The 18913-nt window shown below is 37.7% G+C and overlaps 1 protein-coding gene across 1 annotated transcript in view; it reads right to left on the bottom strand.

Moving 5' to 3' along the window:
- The window catches only part of COL19A1 (collagen type XIX alpha 1 chain), a 438272-nt gene that overhangs the window by 263573 nt on the left and 155786 nt on the right, over positions 1-18913 (bottom strand). Inside the window, 1 exon segment of the mRNA XM_044002760.1 lies at positions 8576-8629. Coding sequence (XP_043858695.1) covers positions 8576-8629 — 54 coding nt within the window.

Here is an 18913-nt window from a genome sequence, read left to right as displayed (position 1 = left end):
TTAGAAGGAACTACCCTATGCAAAAGGAACAAGATAGGGGGATGGGAGAGTATTATATGTTGGGAAGGCATACTCATTGTAAGGGAATCTAGAAAGCAGAGGTGGGTCTAGAAAGCAGAGGTGGGGAAAGCACAGCAAAGAGTATTTGAGTGAGAGAAATTGGAGGAAAAAATAACTGACTTTGTCATCAAAATATATTATAGACTATCTAGACAGAAATTGGGAGAGATGAGTTTGGGAAATAGATCTCAAAACTGGTACAGAGGCATGATATAGTAGGGATGAGGGACTCCAATTATCCAGACATTTGACGGAACTCTCTCTTTTAAAAAGTAGGGCAGATTATACCTTCTTAACTTACCTTAATGATAATTTTATCATTTAAAGAGTGGAGGAACAACAAGGGGATAATGTGTGTTGGATCTGGTTCTTACGAACTAGGAAAAAAATGGTTGCTGGGGTATCACAATGGGAACACTAGGAGGAAGTGACCATTCCCTTCTAGAGTTTGTGAAGAAAAAGAGAAAGAGTGGAAATTTGAGCATAGTCTGAGAAGCACCCCTGATTTATAGAAAGCAGATTTCAAGTTGTTCAGCAGAAGGATAGTTGGGTACTTATGGTATAAAATTCTATAGGGCAAGTTAGCCCAGGAATAATGAGAAACTCTCACAGATAACATTTAGAAGGCAGAAAGGGAAACAATTCCAATAACGAGGGGAAATGAGATTTTTCTGATATTAATGCACAGGGATCACCAACCAATTTGGATTTTTAACAGATGCATGTAAATATGGAAGAAAGAGCAGGGAACAATGACTATAACTAGAACATATTACTGTGGAAAAAAAAGTGTCTGGTCTGCCAACACTTAGAATGAGCTGATACTGGTAAGGAAAGCTAAGGATCACGAGGAAGATAACAGATTTAAAGCTGGAAGGAACCTTAGAAACCATTTAGTTGAATTTCATCATTTTATAGAAGAAGAAAATGATGCCCAGGGAGATTGTGACATGCTTAAAGTCATACAGGTAATAAATATTAACTGCATAATGTTAACCCAACAAAAAGGGTTTTCTTCCCAAAGAAGGTTAAATGACTTGCCTAGGGTCACACAGCTAGTAAATGTCAAGTGTATGAGGCTGGATTTGAATTCAGGTCCTCCTGAATCCAAGGCCGGTGCTTTATCCACTGTGCCACCTAGCTGACTCCACAAAATGGGTTTTCCAAGCTATGTTGAAGCAAAGAGAATGTTAAAAAAAGGGAGGGAATTGAATGCCACTTGGTATGGATGGGATGATGCAAACTGATAACAGAGAAGACAGAACTGCTCATTCTTAAATTCCTTCTCAGTCAAGGTGAATGACATTTACACCATAATTGACAGAACAAAAATAGCTAAAAGAGAGTTAATGCTCAAGGTAAGTATTGAGATACCAACTGAGTAGCTTATTGCACTTGATACATTTGTCAGGGAGCGCAGATGAACTATATTCTTGGGCACTGAAAGAACTGGCAGATGTGACTAGTGAGTCACTTCCAATGATATAAGATTACAAAGACTGGAAATATACTGTAGTTGTAAAGGAGGGTAAATATTTTCCCCATTAAAAATTATTAGAAAATATGGGGGCAGCTAAGTGGCGCAGTGGATAAAGCATCGGCCCTGGATTCAGGAGGACCTGAGTTCAAATCCCAACTCAAACACTTGATACTTATTAGCTGTGTGACCCTGGGCAAGTCACTTGACACTCATTGCCTCACAAAAAAAAAAAAGAAAAGAAAAGAAAAAGAAAAGAAAGAGAATAAAATCTGCAAACCATGGTCCAGTGGATTTGACCTTGATTCCTGGAAAAATTATATGAAGTCCCACTAAAAAGATAATAAACACCTATCAAAGGAACCAGTGGTTATAGAACCAAAATAACTTCAAGAACAGGTCATGGCACACTAACTTCTCTTAACAGTATTATTAAACTAGTAGAAAAAGGAAATGGCATCAATATTACCTAGATTTTAACAGAGCATTTGATAAAATATTTTTTCTGAAGGAGATGTAGAGATATAGGATAGATAGGAAATAAGAGAGTATAGACAGTATTACAATTAGATATATTCTGAACTTGTTGAACAGCAGGAACTCAAAGAATATCTACTAAAAATTCAATGTCTTAAAAATAAATAAAATTTAAAATAATTCAATGTAGATCTGGTAACAGGTTTCCAGTAGAGTGTCCCAGGAATCAGTGCTTTTTAATAATTTTATGAATATATTTGCAGATGGCATAAAGCTGGGAGAGATAACTAAATACATTGGATGGCACAGATAGTATCTAAAAAGATCATTAAAGGCAAGATCACTGGGCTGAATATATGAATATAATGTACAATGTGGGTAAATCTTATACTTAGAAATCATCTCAAGAATACAGTATAGGAAAGGCAGGGTTAAACAGTGGTTTCTCTGAGAAAGCTGGTCGTTTCAGTGGGTTGCAAACTCCACATGAGTTGGCAGTATGATGGAAAAAGCAAGAATGATTGTGTGGTATTGGGATACACTGGAGAGGCAACTGGATAAAAAGGAAGAAAAGGAATCCAGGGAGAAAAGGGATAGCATCCCTCTGTATGTTGCCCTGTTCAGACCATAACTAGAGCATATTTAATTCTGGGTATCACAGTTTAAGGATATTGATAAGATGAGAGCTTCCAGAAGAGGGTAACCAAAATGGTCAAAAAGGACTTGTGTTCATGTTTCAAGAGTTTTTCTTGAAACAGCTGGGGATGTAAGCTTACAGAAGAAAATACTTAGAGGACATAGTAATTGTCTTCAAAGTTTTAAAGGGATGTGATGCAGAAGACATGTTTTGTTTGGTCCCAGAGGGTGGGACTGGGAGAAATGGTTAGAATTTGCAAAGAGAGAAATTTAGGCTTGATATCAGCAAAAACCTCAAAACAATTTGCACTGTCCAAAAGAAGGCTACCTCAAGTAGTAGTAGATTCTGGGAGCAGCTAGGTAGCACAGTGGATAGAGCACCAGTCCTAAAGTCAGGAGGACTTGAGTTCAAATACAACCTCAGATACTTGACACTTACTAGCTGTGTGACCCTGGGCAAGTCATTTAACCCTGATTGCCTGGGCAATGTAAAGAATTAATTGTTATTTGAGGATTTTATGCCTCAGCACGCACCGGCCTGGGGCTCCGCAAACTGCACAGTGCTCCACCCACTGGTTGTAGCCTTGCCAGGGCTCTGGCACCTACATCATCACCACTCGCCGATGCCTACATGGGCCTGGCAAAATTATAATGATTGGAAGCCTAGTGAGGGCAGTCATGTGATTGTCAGAGCAGCCATCCCATTGGTTGGGGCTGTGTGGGGTGTTTCTAGGTTTGGGGGAGGAGAATTGGGCATTCTAGGTGGAAGCTGGAAAGCGACAGGCGTTCTGCTGCGTATTTTCAGCTGATTCCTGGGTGATGGTATTTTTTCAGGTATTATAATTTCCCTTTACCCATTTTATTTCCTTTCCCTTGATCCTACTGATCCTGTCTGTGTTTTTTTTTTTTTTTAAGTTCGTTCTTATTAAAATAAATCTTTTTCTGTTTTGAGGGAGGCTGCCGGTCTCCTTCCTTGCCCCAATATTGAGGCGAGCTGCTTAGCTAGCACTCCCCAATTAAAAATTGGTCCCCACAGCCGGAAAAAAAAGAAGTAGTAGGTTCCCTCTCATTAAATCTATTTAAATAGAGGCTGGATGCACCTTTGTCCAATATGTTACTTGGGGAGGGGAACATTCACATATGGGTTAAACTAAAAAAATCAGATCCTTTGTTATAGGATTAGGCCTTGTGGTCTTCATACCACCATGAAAGTTTTCTCTTAAGTAATACTGGAAGCTTATAGAACATTTTTCAAAGGTTAGTAACATTTTGTCTACCACCAGCTTATTTTTTCTCCTTGATAACAACCCCCCATAATAATATTTTGTCTACCACCAGCTTGTTTCCTCTCCTTGAAAACAAGTTCCCCAAAATAATACCCTCAGGTATACTTTTAGACTCAGCCAATTCCAGGGGGAGCCCCAAATCACAGTACAAGAACCCCACTCTCAGAAAGGCCCTTTGGAGGATCCACTTCCTGCTGTATGGACGTATGTCTCTGTGCTCACCAATGCCCTCTTAAATTATACTTTATAGGGCAGCTAGATGGCGCAGTGGATAAAGCACTAGCCCTGGATTCAGGTGTACCTGAATTCACATTCGGCTTCAGACTCTTGACACTTACTAGCTGTGTGACCCTGGGCAAGTCACTTAACCCCAATTGCCTCACCAAAAAAAAAAAAAAAAAGTTATACTTTATATACTCAAGTTGTACATCAGGTTCCCTTTTCCTCTCTCCCCTTCCCCCTGTTCTCCACTGCTTGAAATAAAGTTTTGCATTAAACTGACTCTCATTATTTTACACGATATTCTCAGCACTCAAATGCATCAAGGAATAGTTTTCCCTAATGCCTCTGGCTGGTGCACAGGCATTTGTTTACTCATAAACTGGGCCAGCTCTTGCTCCATTTTTCCATGCTGTCTCTCTAATAAATTAGATGGGGAAAATGTCTAATTTGATAGCAGATACACATCTTGTACTTATTTTGTTATCCAATCACACGTAAAATAACATAGCAGCACCTCTCTCTTCCTGCCCCAAATACTTCTTGATATATTCTATTTTCTTTTTTGTGTGAGGCAATTGGGGTTAAGTGACTTGCCCAGGGTCACACAGCTAGTAAGTATTAAGTGTCTGAGGCTGGATTTGAACTCAGGTCCTCCTGAATCCAGGGCCTGTGCTCTATCCACTGCGCCATCTAGCTGCCCCAATTGATATATTCTAAATCAGGAGTTATCACGCTATGGTTTATGAACTTCGATTTAAAAAACATATATTTTTGTAACTATTTCAGTAAAATTATTTTCTTTTGTAATCCCTTATGTTTTATACTATTCATTGAAAAATTTTATTCCAGTAAGGTCCATAATTTTCACCAGACTGCTAAAGGTATCCATCATGTACCCATATCTACAAACACGTGTACACACACACACACACACACACACACACACACACAAGATTAAGAACACCTGTTCTGGGGCAGCTAGATGGCACAGTGGTTAAAGCACCGGCCCTGGATTCAGGAGTACCTGAGTTCAAATCCGGCCTCAGACACTTGACACTTACTAGCTGTGTGACCGTGGGCAAATCACCTAACCCCCATTGCCTAAAAAAAAAAAAAAAAAAAGAACACCTGTTCTAAAGGATATTCTGAAATCTCAAATGTTTCATGACACAATATTAATCTCTCTAAAATACCGATGAAACGCTACCCTAACTGCTAAATTTATGCAAATGTTCCTTGTTCCTTACCTCCTGACTCATTCCTTTTTCAATCATACTCCTAAAATTTCATTCCCCCATAATTTACAGGTTCATAGTTTTAGAGTTTGAAGGAATATTAGTGGTCAACTGGCCCATCCTCATTTTATAGATGTCCTTGGATGTTAAGCATTAGTAAAGACAGAGTGACCAAAAGTTTTCCTGGAAGGGCTTCAAGTACAGAGGAGAGATAGAAAACAGAGATGGGGCTAAAGATTAGGGGGGAAAACTTTTCTCGATCACCTTGGAATGCTTACATGACCATACTCTTTATACTCATGTTAGATATGGGGAAACTGAGGTTAAGTGATTTTTTCCAAGATCACAGAAGCTATCATCAACAGAGCTGAGATCTGAACCTAGGTCCTCTGATGCCAAATCCTACATACACCCTTTCCTCTGTAACATTTTGCCTTTCTGAACTTGTAAGCTATCTCTTTCTTTTTCTTCTTTCCTCCGAATAGACATTTGTTTCAGTGCAGTCAACTTACAGAATAGTGTCTTAGACTCACAGGATGGGAGATTCAGAGACAGAAGAGACCTTAAAGATATCTTTTGATGAATCAGTAAATTAAGGCCCAGAGAGATACCTGCTGCTTCTTAATGCCTGTTAACTGTGGCTATAACCTAAAACCTCGTCCTGCACCCTCTTCCCTTTTCTCTTTCATGAATTCAATTATAATTTCAATGAAGATGGTTCTCAGATCTTATATCCAGTCGTCAGGGTCACTCTCCAGCACCTGATACAATGGATCACTCAGAAGTAGATGGTTTAAAGGAACTCTCCTTTTGTTAAAATCATGTTCTAATACCCTCAGGTAGAAATAATTCTCAAGGAGGAGTCATGTCTGGGGTGGTGGGGAGGAGGAAAGAAAAAAGGGGGAATAGAAAAAAATAGCAAGTTATACAGAATAGATTTGTGGTTTCATGTACAATCATCTGTTTTTTTTTCTATTCTATTATGTTATAGAAATGCTTGCTTTATTTCTTAAGTTCAGAACAAAATAAGTAAAATTTCTTTAAAAATTCTCAAGGAGGTATAGAGGATATAAACACACGTTAAACCTACCAGCAGCAAAGTTAACAAAGCAGTCAGCAAGGGGTGTCAGAAGCTCCTCTCCAAAGTCTCAAAACACTACTTTTTGACTCCTCTTGCTCTAAAGGTTCACAGCTGGGTCCCAGATCAAATTACCTGGGAGCAGTGTATGTATGTATATATCCATATGTAATACAAATGTTGTCTCCTTCCTTAGAGATAACTAATGAGAGCCAGAAGAATTGTGCTTTGGTATTTGTAGTCCCAGCAATGACCACAGTGTCTGGTAGACAGTAGGAATATATAAGTGGCTATTCTTTGGTTAAAGTATTTTGCCTAAGATCACACAGGTAGTAGGGGACAAAGCAGGATTTTGAACTCTAGGCCCCTCACTCCAAAGGAGTTAACCCTGTTTGCATTTTACCTCATTGCACTTCTCACAAATATTACAAACTTTTCCGCTCCTGAAAGCCACCAGTTTTGTCTGTTTGTTTGTTTTGTTTTTTGGTGAGGCAATTGGGGTTAAGTGACTTGCCCAGGGTCACACAGCTAGTAAGTGTCAAGTGTCTGAGGCCGGATTTGAACTCAGGTCTTCCTGACTCCAGGGTCGGTGCTCTATCCACTGTGCCACCTAGCTGCCCTAAGCCACCAGTTTTAATAAATATTCCCAAAATAATTATTTACTTATAATTAAAGAATGTTAAATGAAACCAAGGGCTATAAAACTCCAACTTTTGTGTTGAATAATAATACTGAGACAGTGGACCAAAGTTTTGCTATATTGTATGTTTTCTAATTGATATATACATATATGTATGTATGTAATGTCGAATATTAAAATATAGCTTTTGTATCTGCCTGCCTCCTACAAACATATCAGAGAAATAATGTTTAATCTCTCATACAAATTAATAAACAGATAAGAGAAATTATAATATTATATTTCCTATTAACTAGAAAGAAACGTTATATCTGCCTGTCTCCTACAGTGAACCAGATCAGAGAAATAATGTTTAATTTTTCTTACAAATCAGAGACAGAAAAAATATACCTCTCCTCCTACGAAAACAGATCAGAGACAGACAGAAAAACATAATATCAATTTAATATTTTAATTGTCTCAAGAAGAAAGATAACAAAACACATAACATGACATATGATCATGTAGAGACTCCCTCCTAAGAGAGAAGCTCAGGGGACTCCTCATTTCTGAGGGTATATAAGGTTTTTAGTCCACTGATTACAGGGCATTGTCAGTTCCAATAGTATGATACAGAAATCAACCCAGAAGCAAAAAGCAGTTTAACAATTTCAGTTATAACAAGTATGGAAGAAATACAGAAGCACCATGATAAGACTACAGGATTCCAAAAAAGGGTTTGGCAAGGATGAGGATGCCCAGATGTTACCATAAGATAGGGACGTACTATCCTGAGGGAAAAGAAGTCACTAGGTAGGGTCTTTTATCTCCTAGCTATCTGGGTTAAGTTTGGAGTTCAGTTGAAGGACATTTTGCTCCTATCACTCCTATTAATCCAGGGTTTCATAAAACTCCTTTTGGATAATAAGGCACCTCCATCAAATCCAGGTGATCCATATATTCATATTAACAGTATGTATGCATGTATGTATGTATTTTATTTTTACTCTGGGCTCTCAAAGTCATTATTTCAAAGCAATATGATAACGGCCATTACACCTATTGGGTTTACTTTAAGGCTTAACATCTGAAGTCAAACCATAGGAAAATGTATGAAGTAATTATGTGACTAATTCAAATACCCCATCCCAAAGTGGGGCTTTTGCTGCCTTATATAGATAATTGCCTCATGCTTTAAATTTGTCTTGGGACAATTAATTCATAGTGCTAAGAGCTTTGGACTTGGAATCAGATAACTTGGGTCTGCCACCTTACTTATGTGACCATGAGCTAGCTATTTAATTTCTCTAGGTTTCCTCATCTATAAATAAGGAACAGACTAAATGAGAAAGCCTCTAGTGCCTTTCTAGTATTCAATCCATAATCTTATGATCTATGGGTCATGAAAGCTCAAAGATATAAGATGCATATCAAATATTGATGTAAACACATGATGTGGGTAAAAATATCTGGAGTCAGACTTACATCTTTTCCATGAATTCCATCCAGTCCTGGATCTCCCTTTTGTCCCTGTTCACCCTGGAGGTGGAGAAAGAAATGTATAAAATAAAAATAATATATTTGAAAAACTTTACCATGAAAAAAGATTAGATTCTATGTTCTATGACTTACTACATGCAGCTTTGTTTGCAAATACTTTGAAGAAAATTCCTTAAAGAACAACCCTGGATTCTCCAAACTACTCAGAGAATTAGAAAAAATTTCAGAAAAGAGTAGCAGGTCATAATTAAGTAGAAGGATACAAGGCTAGAATCATTCAGCTTCACCATCAAAAACACTTATTAAGTGCTTAATATTAAGTTGTACAATATTAAAAATATGCCATGAGCACCACAAAAATGCAAACCCCATTCTCTAAGGCAATATAATCTTAGGTGATAACAAAAATTCAGAGAACAAAAACAATAGTATAAAAATCTAAATAAAAATTGACAGTAAGAAATTTATAGCATATACAGACCAAAGTTAAGTACATCTGAGCACATTCCAACAATGATATTTAAATGGGGAAAAGGGGAAGTTAACTACATAATTACAGTAGGGAGTCAGGGATAGAGTATCTATGGAAGCTCCATTTCTATGGGGAAGGAGATATATTTTGAGGTTGCCTTTAAATTCAGCCTAAGAAAGAGAAGGCAGAAGATGAGAACCAGTTCTTCCACTTTGACCAAAAGTGGAATAAAACACAAGAAAACTATAGCATGAGAGCTTAAAATTAGAATTAGCATATTGTATTAGAAATATTATTAAATACTATAAGCGCAAAGCTATGGAAAAATTCTAAAAAGTCTTTAAAAATGTGATAAACCAGCCCCCAAAGGCAAAACTGAAGGGTGATCCTAATTGAAGGTGGGATACACACACACACTCACACACTCACACACACATGAACATACATACATATGAAAGAATATGTGAAAGATCAGTACTTTCATCAGTGAAAAGAACTCCTTCCACAAACTTAAATCACAACCAATTTATGGCTTTTTTTTTTCGGGTGGAGCAATGAGGGTTAAGTGACTTGCCCAGGGTCACACAGCTAGTAAGTGTCAAGGATCTAAGGCCGAATTCGAACTCAGGTCTTCCTGAATCTAGGGCTGGTGCTTTATCCACTTTGCCACCCAGCTGCCCCCAAGTTATGGCTTATTACTGAGCATAGCAGAGTAGAGGGAGAGCCAGAGATTTGTGAGGTTAGTTCTGTATTGAGATTATATTCTGGGAATATATTTCATGGGAGAGGGGAGAAGGAATAAAAGAGTCATTTGGGCAAGTGTGGCAATTGAGAGGTATTTGAGGCCTGAATGCTGGTGGTCAATATGTACAAATCCCTAATGCATTGTATACAACAAAGATGAAAGGCAAAAAGAGATTTTTGTCTAGAACAATTTATCAGAATCATAGTGAGTTCACCTCTAGGTTTATGTTCTATACAGAGGTTGGGTGGGAGTACTTTAAAACCTAACACCTGACCTGGTAAAATGAAATCTACTCCCTTAGAGTTTGGAGTCAAAATGGTTGTAAATATAATTTTCTGTCTAGTATTAAGGAATAGAAACTTAAGGTATTTAAGGTGAATTTTTTAAGGTAAATTTGTTCTGTAAATTCTCCATTTTATTTATTTATTTATCTATCTATCTATCTATTTATTTATTTAGTGAGGCAATTGGGGTTAAGTGACTTGCCCAGGGTCACACAGCTAGTTAAGTGTTAAGTGTCTAATGGCAGATTTGAACTCAGGTACTCCTGACTCCAGGGCCAGTGCTCTGTCCACTGCGCCACCTAGCTGCCCCTCCATTTTATTTTGAAGTCATACTATGCTTCGTTTTTTTCTCAACATTAATAATCAATACTCAAATAAATCTATGACTTCATTGATCTGGCTATTCTTTCCATATATAGATCCAAACTCATTTATGCTTGCTCACCTCAGATGTGTTTTTTTCTATATCCTCCCATGAATTTATCATAGAGAATCTACCCAATATGTGGTAGGCCTTCCTTGCCTCTTCCTGACATGGGGAGGATACCAGTGATACACTGTGGCTGTATACCTGTCATTCCTCACCCTTCCCAACTCATATTCTCTTCCTATCACATAATTCTCTGATAAAGAATCAATAAGCTAAGAAAGAGCATAACAGGTGCTGTTGAGCACCCAACACCTAAATGTAAAACTGAAAATAAAAATTACCCTAATTCACAACTATGTCCAGAGATAAAGTTTAGTCACCTAGAACTACCTTTTGTTGTACATTGTTTTTAACTTACAGGACAAAATATTTTTCCCATATACAATTTCTTTTTGACTAATAAAATAGGATCTATCATACGAATTTGACAGTATGAAGTACTTAGAACGATGTAGGTGCTTGATAAATCTTGATATATCTGTGATTGATGGTAGTGATAATGAGAATATCAATTAAGAATAAATGATAATTATTAAAACTTGACAACTGAATAGAAAGAGGAATAGGATGACTTTTCAAAAGCTGATGAGCTGGGGCAGCTAGGTGGTACAGTGAGTGGATAAGGCACTGGCCCTGGATTCAGGAGGACCTGAGTTCAAATCCAGCCTAAGACACTTGACAATTACTAGCTGTGTGACCCTGGGCAAGTCACTTAACCCTCATTGCCCTGCAAAACAAAACAAAAAACCAAAACTACACTGATTTAGGGGGCAGCTAGGTGGCTCAGTGGATAAAGCACCATCCCTGGATTCAGGAGGATCTGAGTTCAAATCCGGCCTCAGACATTTGACACTTACTAGCTGTGTGACCCTGGGCAAGTCACTTAACCCTCATTGCCCCACAAAGAAAGAAAGAAAGAAAGAAAGAAAGAAAGAAAGAAAGAAAGAAAGAAAGAAAGAAAGAAAGAAAGAAAGCTGATGAGCTGCATTCAAATTTAAATCCAACAAATATTTATTGATGGTCAAGTATTCCCAAAACATTGTGCTGGACCTGGGTCAACAATGAAACATTCAATTTTAGTTTTTTTTGTGGGGCAATGAGGGTTAAGTGACTTGCCCAGGATCACACAGCTAGTAAGTGTCAAGTGCTTGAGGCTGCATTTGAACTCAGGTCTTCCTGAATCCAGGGCCAGTGCTTTATCTACTGTGCTACCTAGCTGCCCCCTTATTTTTTAATCAATAAAAATTGTAACATTCTTTTAAAATAAAATTTTGGCTTCCACATTTTCTTTTTCCTTCATTCCTATGATGGTAAGCAATTTGAGATAGGTTATATGTGTGCAATCATTTAAACCCTATTTCCCTATTAGTCATGTTATAAAAGAAGAAACAAAACAAAAGGAAAAAACTTTCAAAAAAGTGAAAATAGTATGCTTCAATCTGTATTCAGACTCCTTCAGCAACTTTTCTGGCTGTGCATAGCATTTCCATCATGAGTCTTGGAATTGTTTTGGATCATTGTATTGCTGAGAGGCTAAGTCAATCAAAATTCATCATCATACAGTGTTGCTGTTACTTTGTATAATGTTCTCTTGGTTCTGCTCACTTCACTTTGTATCAGTTCATGTAAATCTTTCCAAGTTTTTACTGAAATATGCTTGCTTGTCATAACATTGAAACATTTTTAAAAATGCAAAGAGGAATACAGAAGGTAGTTCAGAAAAATTCATAGAGAAGCAGGATAGTTTTGGAAGTAATGAGTTGAATTTTTTATAAGCTTTTTAAAAAGAAAACATAATACTGTTTCACATACTATTCTCTTTTTGGGCCCTACTTTGTATAGAAAACACTCTTTTTGTGTGTCTTCGTTAAGTTCAGAAATTTTAAAACATGTCCATAAAAATATAGGCCCAGTTCATGATATAAAGGGCAGCAATGTGTGTTAGTGGAAAAGAGGTCAATATCCAGAGTAAAAATCTAGAGGTTAGTCCTCCTATGCTTCAGCTAGCTTTGTGACAGGTTAATAATTTAAGAATATTTTAGGGGCAGCTAGGTGGTGCAGTGGATAGAGCACTGGCCCTGGAGTCAGGAGGACCTGAGTTCAAAGCTGGCCTCAGACACTTAACCTTACTAGCTGTGTGACCCTGGGCAAGTCACTTAACCCCAATTGCCTCACTAAAAAAAATTTTTTTTAAAAAGAATATTTTAAAGTGAGATAATAGATTAAAGTATTTTGAAGAGTTAGAAGTACTATGGAAATAATAATAACTCATACTGTTGTAATGCATTAAGGTTAATGGAGCCCTTTTCTCACAAGTTGCACAATAGTACAAGTAATATGGTCCCCATTTTACAGATGAAGAAATTGAGGCTCAGAAGGGGAGATTTTTCCCATAGTAAAAACTAGTAAGCATCAGTACTTGAACCCAGGTCTCCCTTCTCCAAGATCAGTGCCCTTTCCACTATATCCCAATACTTCTCTGACACAGAATCTTTGATAAGGAGATTGGACTTGGTTTGTTTTGTACAATCATAAAATAAACATGTACCAAAAAGGTCTATGACAAACCCCTTTTCAGAGACAAGCAGTAGAAATGCTTTGCATAGCTGGAATCTCACAGGGGCTTTATTATCCCTCTAAAAAGTATATTTATGTCTCAAAATGTTCATAATTCTTTTAACTAAATGGCATGGAACCAAGATTACTCACATAATTTCACTTGTGACATGAACCTAATTCAATTATATCTCCATGGGCAGTATGAGAGAAAATGTAATAAAATAATTTTTGCAAGATCAGTTCTTATCAACTTTCTTAAATAAGTCACTAAGGAATCAGATAAATATATTAGTAGCTCCAGAATGCAAATATGATTAAGTTAATGTAATAGATTAAAACTTCCACCAATTTCCTATAATGATACCTCATTGTAGTGTGTATTGTGTGTATGTGTGTGTGTGGGGAGGACCATAAGTACTAAAGGTTATGTCAGCAAAATGTGAACCATGACAGGTCCTAATAAGCTAGAAAGCCCTCCAGGATAGCTCTGGCAATTAACTGCATGTCTGTCATCTGAGGGCCAGCCTAAATAAGTACAGGGATGCTAGTTGGTCAACAGGTGATGAATTATTTCAGCAATGAAGACTTTCTACGAAGATCGAGAGGGGTTACAATCTGCAATAGGGGAGGGAGTATGCAAAGCAATATAAATCATAATGATTGGACATGGAAAACAAATTCTTTGGGAGGGGGGCTGTGATTTCATCAATCTAGGAAGCTCTTGGAAAGAAACTACTTAGAGGCATCTAGGTGGCATCGGAGGTACAGCATTGTGCCTTAAGTCAAGAAGATATGAGTTCAAATCTGTCCTTAGACAATGCCAACCTGTGTGACCCTAGGCAAGTCATTTAAATTCTGTTTGTTTCAGTTTCCTCATAGGTAAAGTGGGGATGATAATAATAGCATCTACCTGCCAGGATTAGTGTGAGTATCAAATGAGATAGTGATTATACAGTGTTTAGCACAGTGCCTAGAGTATAGTGAACATGACGTAAATGTTAGCTATTATTATTAAAGAGTTTCCTAGAGCACTGAGATGTTAAGTGACTTGTGCAGGGTCATAAAGCCTTTGTGCATCAGATTAAGTCCTTCCTGATTCTGAGACCAGTTCTCCAATATCTTTCCTATTAGCAAATCCTATAACAATAAATATCATCTAAAAAAAATTCCCCGTATAGTGCAATGGTTCCTAAGTCAGAACTGCCCGTCTACTTTTCTCAAGCATAATTCCATAAAACCAAGATTGGTACATGACTACAGAATTCAGTCCCAGAGTTCAGAGAACCAGGCTGTAATCTATAATTTGATTGGCCACTTAACTCCTTGGCACAGCATAGATAAAACAACACTTGGTTTTATAGTAGCCCAAATCATCTCTGGATCCCTAAATAGCAACTAGGACCCATACGTAGGGTAAAAAAGTCATTAAAATAAAAAGATCATGACTTTGGAGGACCAGATTGTATCAGACAAATTGCCCAGCTCACTGGCTATCCTTGCATTTTTGCTAGTATGGATTCTTTTCTCCTCTAGCAACTGGTTTTCCTGCTTGTCTCTTCCTCCATAATTCCCTACTTATGGGTCCTAGATGCTATTTAGGGATATAGAGATGATTTGGAAAGGCAATGTGAGGCATAGAGTTTGTGGAGAGGAACACTTTCCTTTTCTTTCTCTACCTTCTTGTTTTACCCCATTCCAACTTGAGCCTTTTACCCTCAAGACCAATCTAAAGTTCATCATGAAAAATACTGCAGGACTTTTTAATGATCAGCTAAGATTTCAAAGACATGTTTTCTTGAGTTATAACTTTTCACTGACACTTGAGTTTGTCATAACCTATGAAATATTTAAAATTACATCACAAAAATGGAAGTGAGCTGCACTTCAAAAAGGGTTTGTTTTTGTTTGTTTTGCTTTTCAGTTTTTCAAGTTGAAGATTTAGGACTGGTTCCAAATTTTACAATGGAATCTCAAAGCAGGTTGACCATTAATGTACTATGTAGGACTATTTCCAAACTGCAGAGAAAAAATAATATCTCATGTCTTTTTCAAACTTTTTCCCCCCGTTTCATTTTGTGAATGGGACAAGAGGAAACTGGATATACCTCATAGAGAAATGACTCAATGTATCCCAGTTGCTACCTGAGAATACCATGGGAATGATAGCTCTGGAGACATATTCCCTACAACCTCTCTAGGGTGAATATGATAGGGGCTTAATGACTCACTATCTCTAAGTGGCTCTCTCCAACATATCCCTTACTTGATCTGTCTAGATGGGCAGGGGATTTTCCCCCATCACTTGATAGGGCAAAGAAAATCCTTCAAGTTTTCCAAGATCTTTTACCCTGTCACTGGCTTAACTTCTGCAGTGATGGCCCAAATTGAAGAACCTTCTCAAGACTGTGGTCAGAAGAATCAGTTTTCCCTTTGCAAAATATCTGAACATAAAAATGGAGATGCTCTTTCAAGTTTCCAGCCTCCATAAAAGTCAAGTTGTTCACATTAAATTATCCAAATGTTTAAATAGATACACCATACCAACCTTTAATCATCAATAAAGATTAATTGGGTACCAGAAGGAATGGTAATAATGATAGCTAGTTATTTACATCGTGCTTTAAAGTTGACAAAGTAATTTACATATAATACCTAATTTTCTCCTCGTAACAACCCTGGGAGGTAAATGTTATCATTATTTCTATTTTACAGATGAGGAAACTGAAACTAAGATTGCTTAAATGGTAGGTGTGCAGTGGATAGACTAAGGGAGACCTGAGTTCAGATTCAGCCTCAGACACTAACCAGTTGTGTGACCTTGGAAAAGTCACATAAGCTTTATCTACCTCAGTTTTTGCCTCTGTAAAATGTAGATAGTAATAGTACCTACCTCCCAGGGTTGTTGTGAGGAGAAAATGAAATAAGAGTTTTTAAGTGTTTTAAATACTTTAAGGAATCATACCAAAGCTAGATATGATGATGATGATGAGACTTGCCAAGGATCACACAGCTAATAAGGAACCAAAGTGAGATTAGAACTCAGTTCTTCCTCACTCCAAGTCCAATGTTCTATCAACTGTACCATCAGGTAGTAGGAAAACATTCTAATAAGGTGTGGGGAAACAAAGAACCATAAGATAAAATTCCTGGCTGCAAAAAGTTTGTTCAGTTGTTTCAGTCATGTTTGACTTCATGACCCCATTTGGGTTTTCTTGGCAGAGATACTGCAGTAGTTTGCCATTTCCTTTTCCAGCTCATTTGACAGATGAGGAAACTGAGGCAAACAGGGTTAAGTGATTTGTCCAGAGTTACAGAGCTAGTAAGTGTTTTGTTGTTGTTGCTGTCATTTGTCTTTCATTCTCAAAGAGGACCATGACAGGTGACATGACTTGTAATGAATTGGAGTTAATGGAGGAAGGGCTGTGCAAAGTCACCAGCTTCACTCTCTCCTCCAGAGCCATCTGGGTCAAGTGGCAAGATATATTATCAGGACAACTGGAGATGGCCAAGGTTGCAGTGGGAGACGTTGCTCATATGTTATTTTTATTGTTGCTGTTTGGTTGTTTAGTCTTGGCCAACTCTTCATGACCCTGTATACATTTTCTTGTTTGTTTTTTTGCAGGGCAATGAGGGTTAAGTGACTTGCCCAGGGTCACACAGCTAGTAAGTATCAAGTGTCTGAGGCCAGATTTGAACTCAGGTCCTCCTGAATCCAGGGTCAGTGCTTTATCCACTGTGCCATCTAGCTGCCCCCCATATACAGTTTTCTGGGCAAAGACACTGGAGTGGTTTGCCATTTCCTTCTTCAGTGGATTTAAGCAAAAAGAAGTTGTGACTTGCTCAGGGTCACATAGGTAGGGAGTGTCTGAGGCCAGATTTGAACTCAGGTCTTTCTGACTCCAGGCCCAGGAGTCTATCTGCTGAGTCACCTAGCTGCCTAATTACCACCTAACTAAGGATATAGTGGACAGCTAGGTGGCTCAGTACAAAGAGTGTAGGACTTGAAGTCAGAAAGACTTATCTTTGTGAGTTCAAATCCCACCCCAGACATGTATTAGCTGTGTGGCACCAAACTTAAGTCTTTAAGGAAAATAAGGCAAGACAACAAACCTTTATAGGGATATATAATAAGGATTCTGAAGGTTGGAGATGAAGAGGGAGTACATTCCTGAAATTGTGGACAACTTGTATGACTGCAAAACTACAGAAGAAAGCTTCACATAGAAGGTAGAATTTGAGCTGGTCTTAAAGAAAATATGGGACACAGAGAAGAAAGTAAGGAATCATAAGTAAATGAAATGGCATAAACAAAAGTATGGAGGTTGGGAATTCTATGCATCCTTTGGGCATTCAAATATGAACTGATGAGTAATATTATGTTCTTAATGTAAGAGTATGTCTACCCTGACTTTGATTGCAATGTAACTCATTATGCCTTGGCGGCAGCAGCTAATTTAAAAGTCATATTCTGGAGAGCTAAGAATTCTGAGTTAAAAAGTGTAGGCATTGTAAATACAAATTAACAATCAAGTTTCAGGCTTCTTCATTACTCTTTCCTATGAGCAGGTGAAAGTAGGACTAATATAAGCTCTTTCATTTACAAATGAGAGTAAAGTGTGTTTTATGAAAATATGGTTATAGAGGCAACATGGTATAGTGGCCAGAGTGTTGACCTTGGAATGAAGAAGACATGAGTTCAAGTCCTGATTCGGACACATATTGGTTTTGTAAGTTTGCAGAAATTTCTTAACCTCCCAATGATCTAGGTCAAGGATATCAAACACATGGCCTAAGGGTTAAGATCAGTCTTCAACACTCCCAAGTATGACCCAATCCAGATTAAAATGTAATTTAGAGATAGTGAGTCATTAAATGTAATTTCTAATTTTTTTTTTTTAGTGAGGCAATTGGGGTTAAGTGACTTGCCCAAGGTCACACAGCTAGTAAGTGTTAAGTGTCTGAGGCCAGATTTGAACTCAGGTACTCCTGACTCCAGGGCCAGTGCTCTATCCACTGCCAGTGACAGGGTAAAAGATCTTGGAAAACTTGAAGGATTTTCTTTGCCCTATCAAGTGATAGGGGAAAATCCCCTGCCCATCTAGACAGATCAAGTAAGGGATATGTTGGAGAGAGCCACTTAGAGATAATGAGTCATTAAATGTAATTTCTAATTTTTTTTTTAGTGAGGCAATTGGGGTTAAGTGACTTGCCCAAGGTCACACAGCTAGTAAGTGTTAAGTGTCTGAGGCCAGATTTGAACTCAGGTACTCCTGACTCCAGGGCCAGTGCTCTATCCACTGCGCCACCTAGCTGTCCCTCTATCTGATTTTAATGTGTTGATGTATTAACTAAAAGAAAAAAAATATATATATATATATATATAAACATGTGTGATCTTCTAAGTCAATATGTGTGGATACTTAAGTAAGATTTAGTGGCCCCAGTTTCTATTTGACACCAATGATCTAGGTAACTAACATTGTGAGTTGAAGGAAAGATGCCAACCTACATCAGTAGAGGGAGTTTCCTCATTGAAGAGTTCCCAGTTCTAATGAAATCACAGGTCCAGTCCCTTATCTTTATAAATAGATATACATAAATACATAGACATATGTGTATCTATGTATATGTATGTAGAGTATATATATATATATATATATATATGTACATCTACAAATCTCCAGCAAACAGATAAACACACACACATATGTGAGAAATTATTATTAATAACCAATGATTTGGGGAGATCCAGAGTTCTCCCCTTTTTCTAAAGTCCTCATTTCAAGGCTCACCCTTTGAAGGACAGGACTGATAATAACAGATAGGATCAACA

This window comes from Dromiciops gliroides, chromosome 4 (assembly GCF_019393635.1).
Source record: "Dromiciops gliroides isolate mDroGli1 chromosome 4, mDroGli1.pri, whole genome shotgun sequence".
Classification (NCBI taxonomy): domain Eukaryota; kingdom Metazoa; phylum Chordata; class Mammalia; order Microbiotheria; family Microbiotheriidae; genus Dromiciops; species Dromiciops gliroides.
Note: the sequence above shows the minus strand (reverse complement) of the source record. Positions and strands in the feature narration are given on the sequence as shown.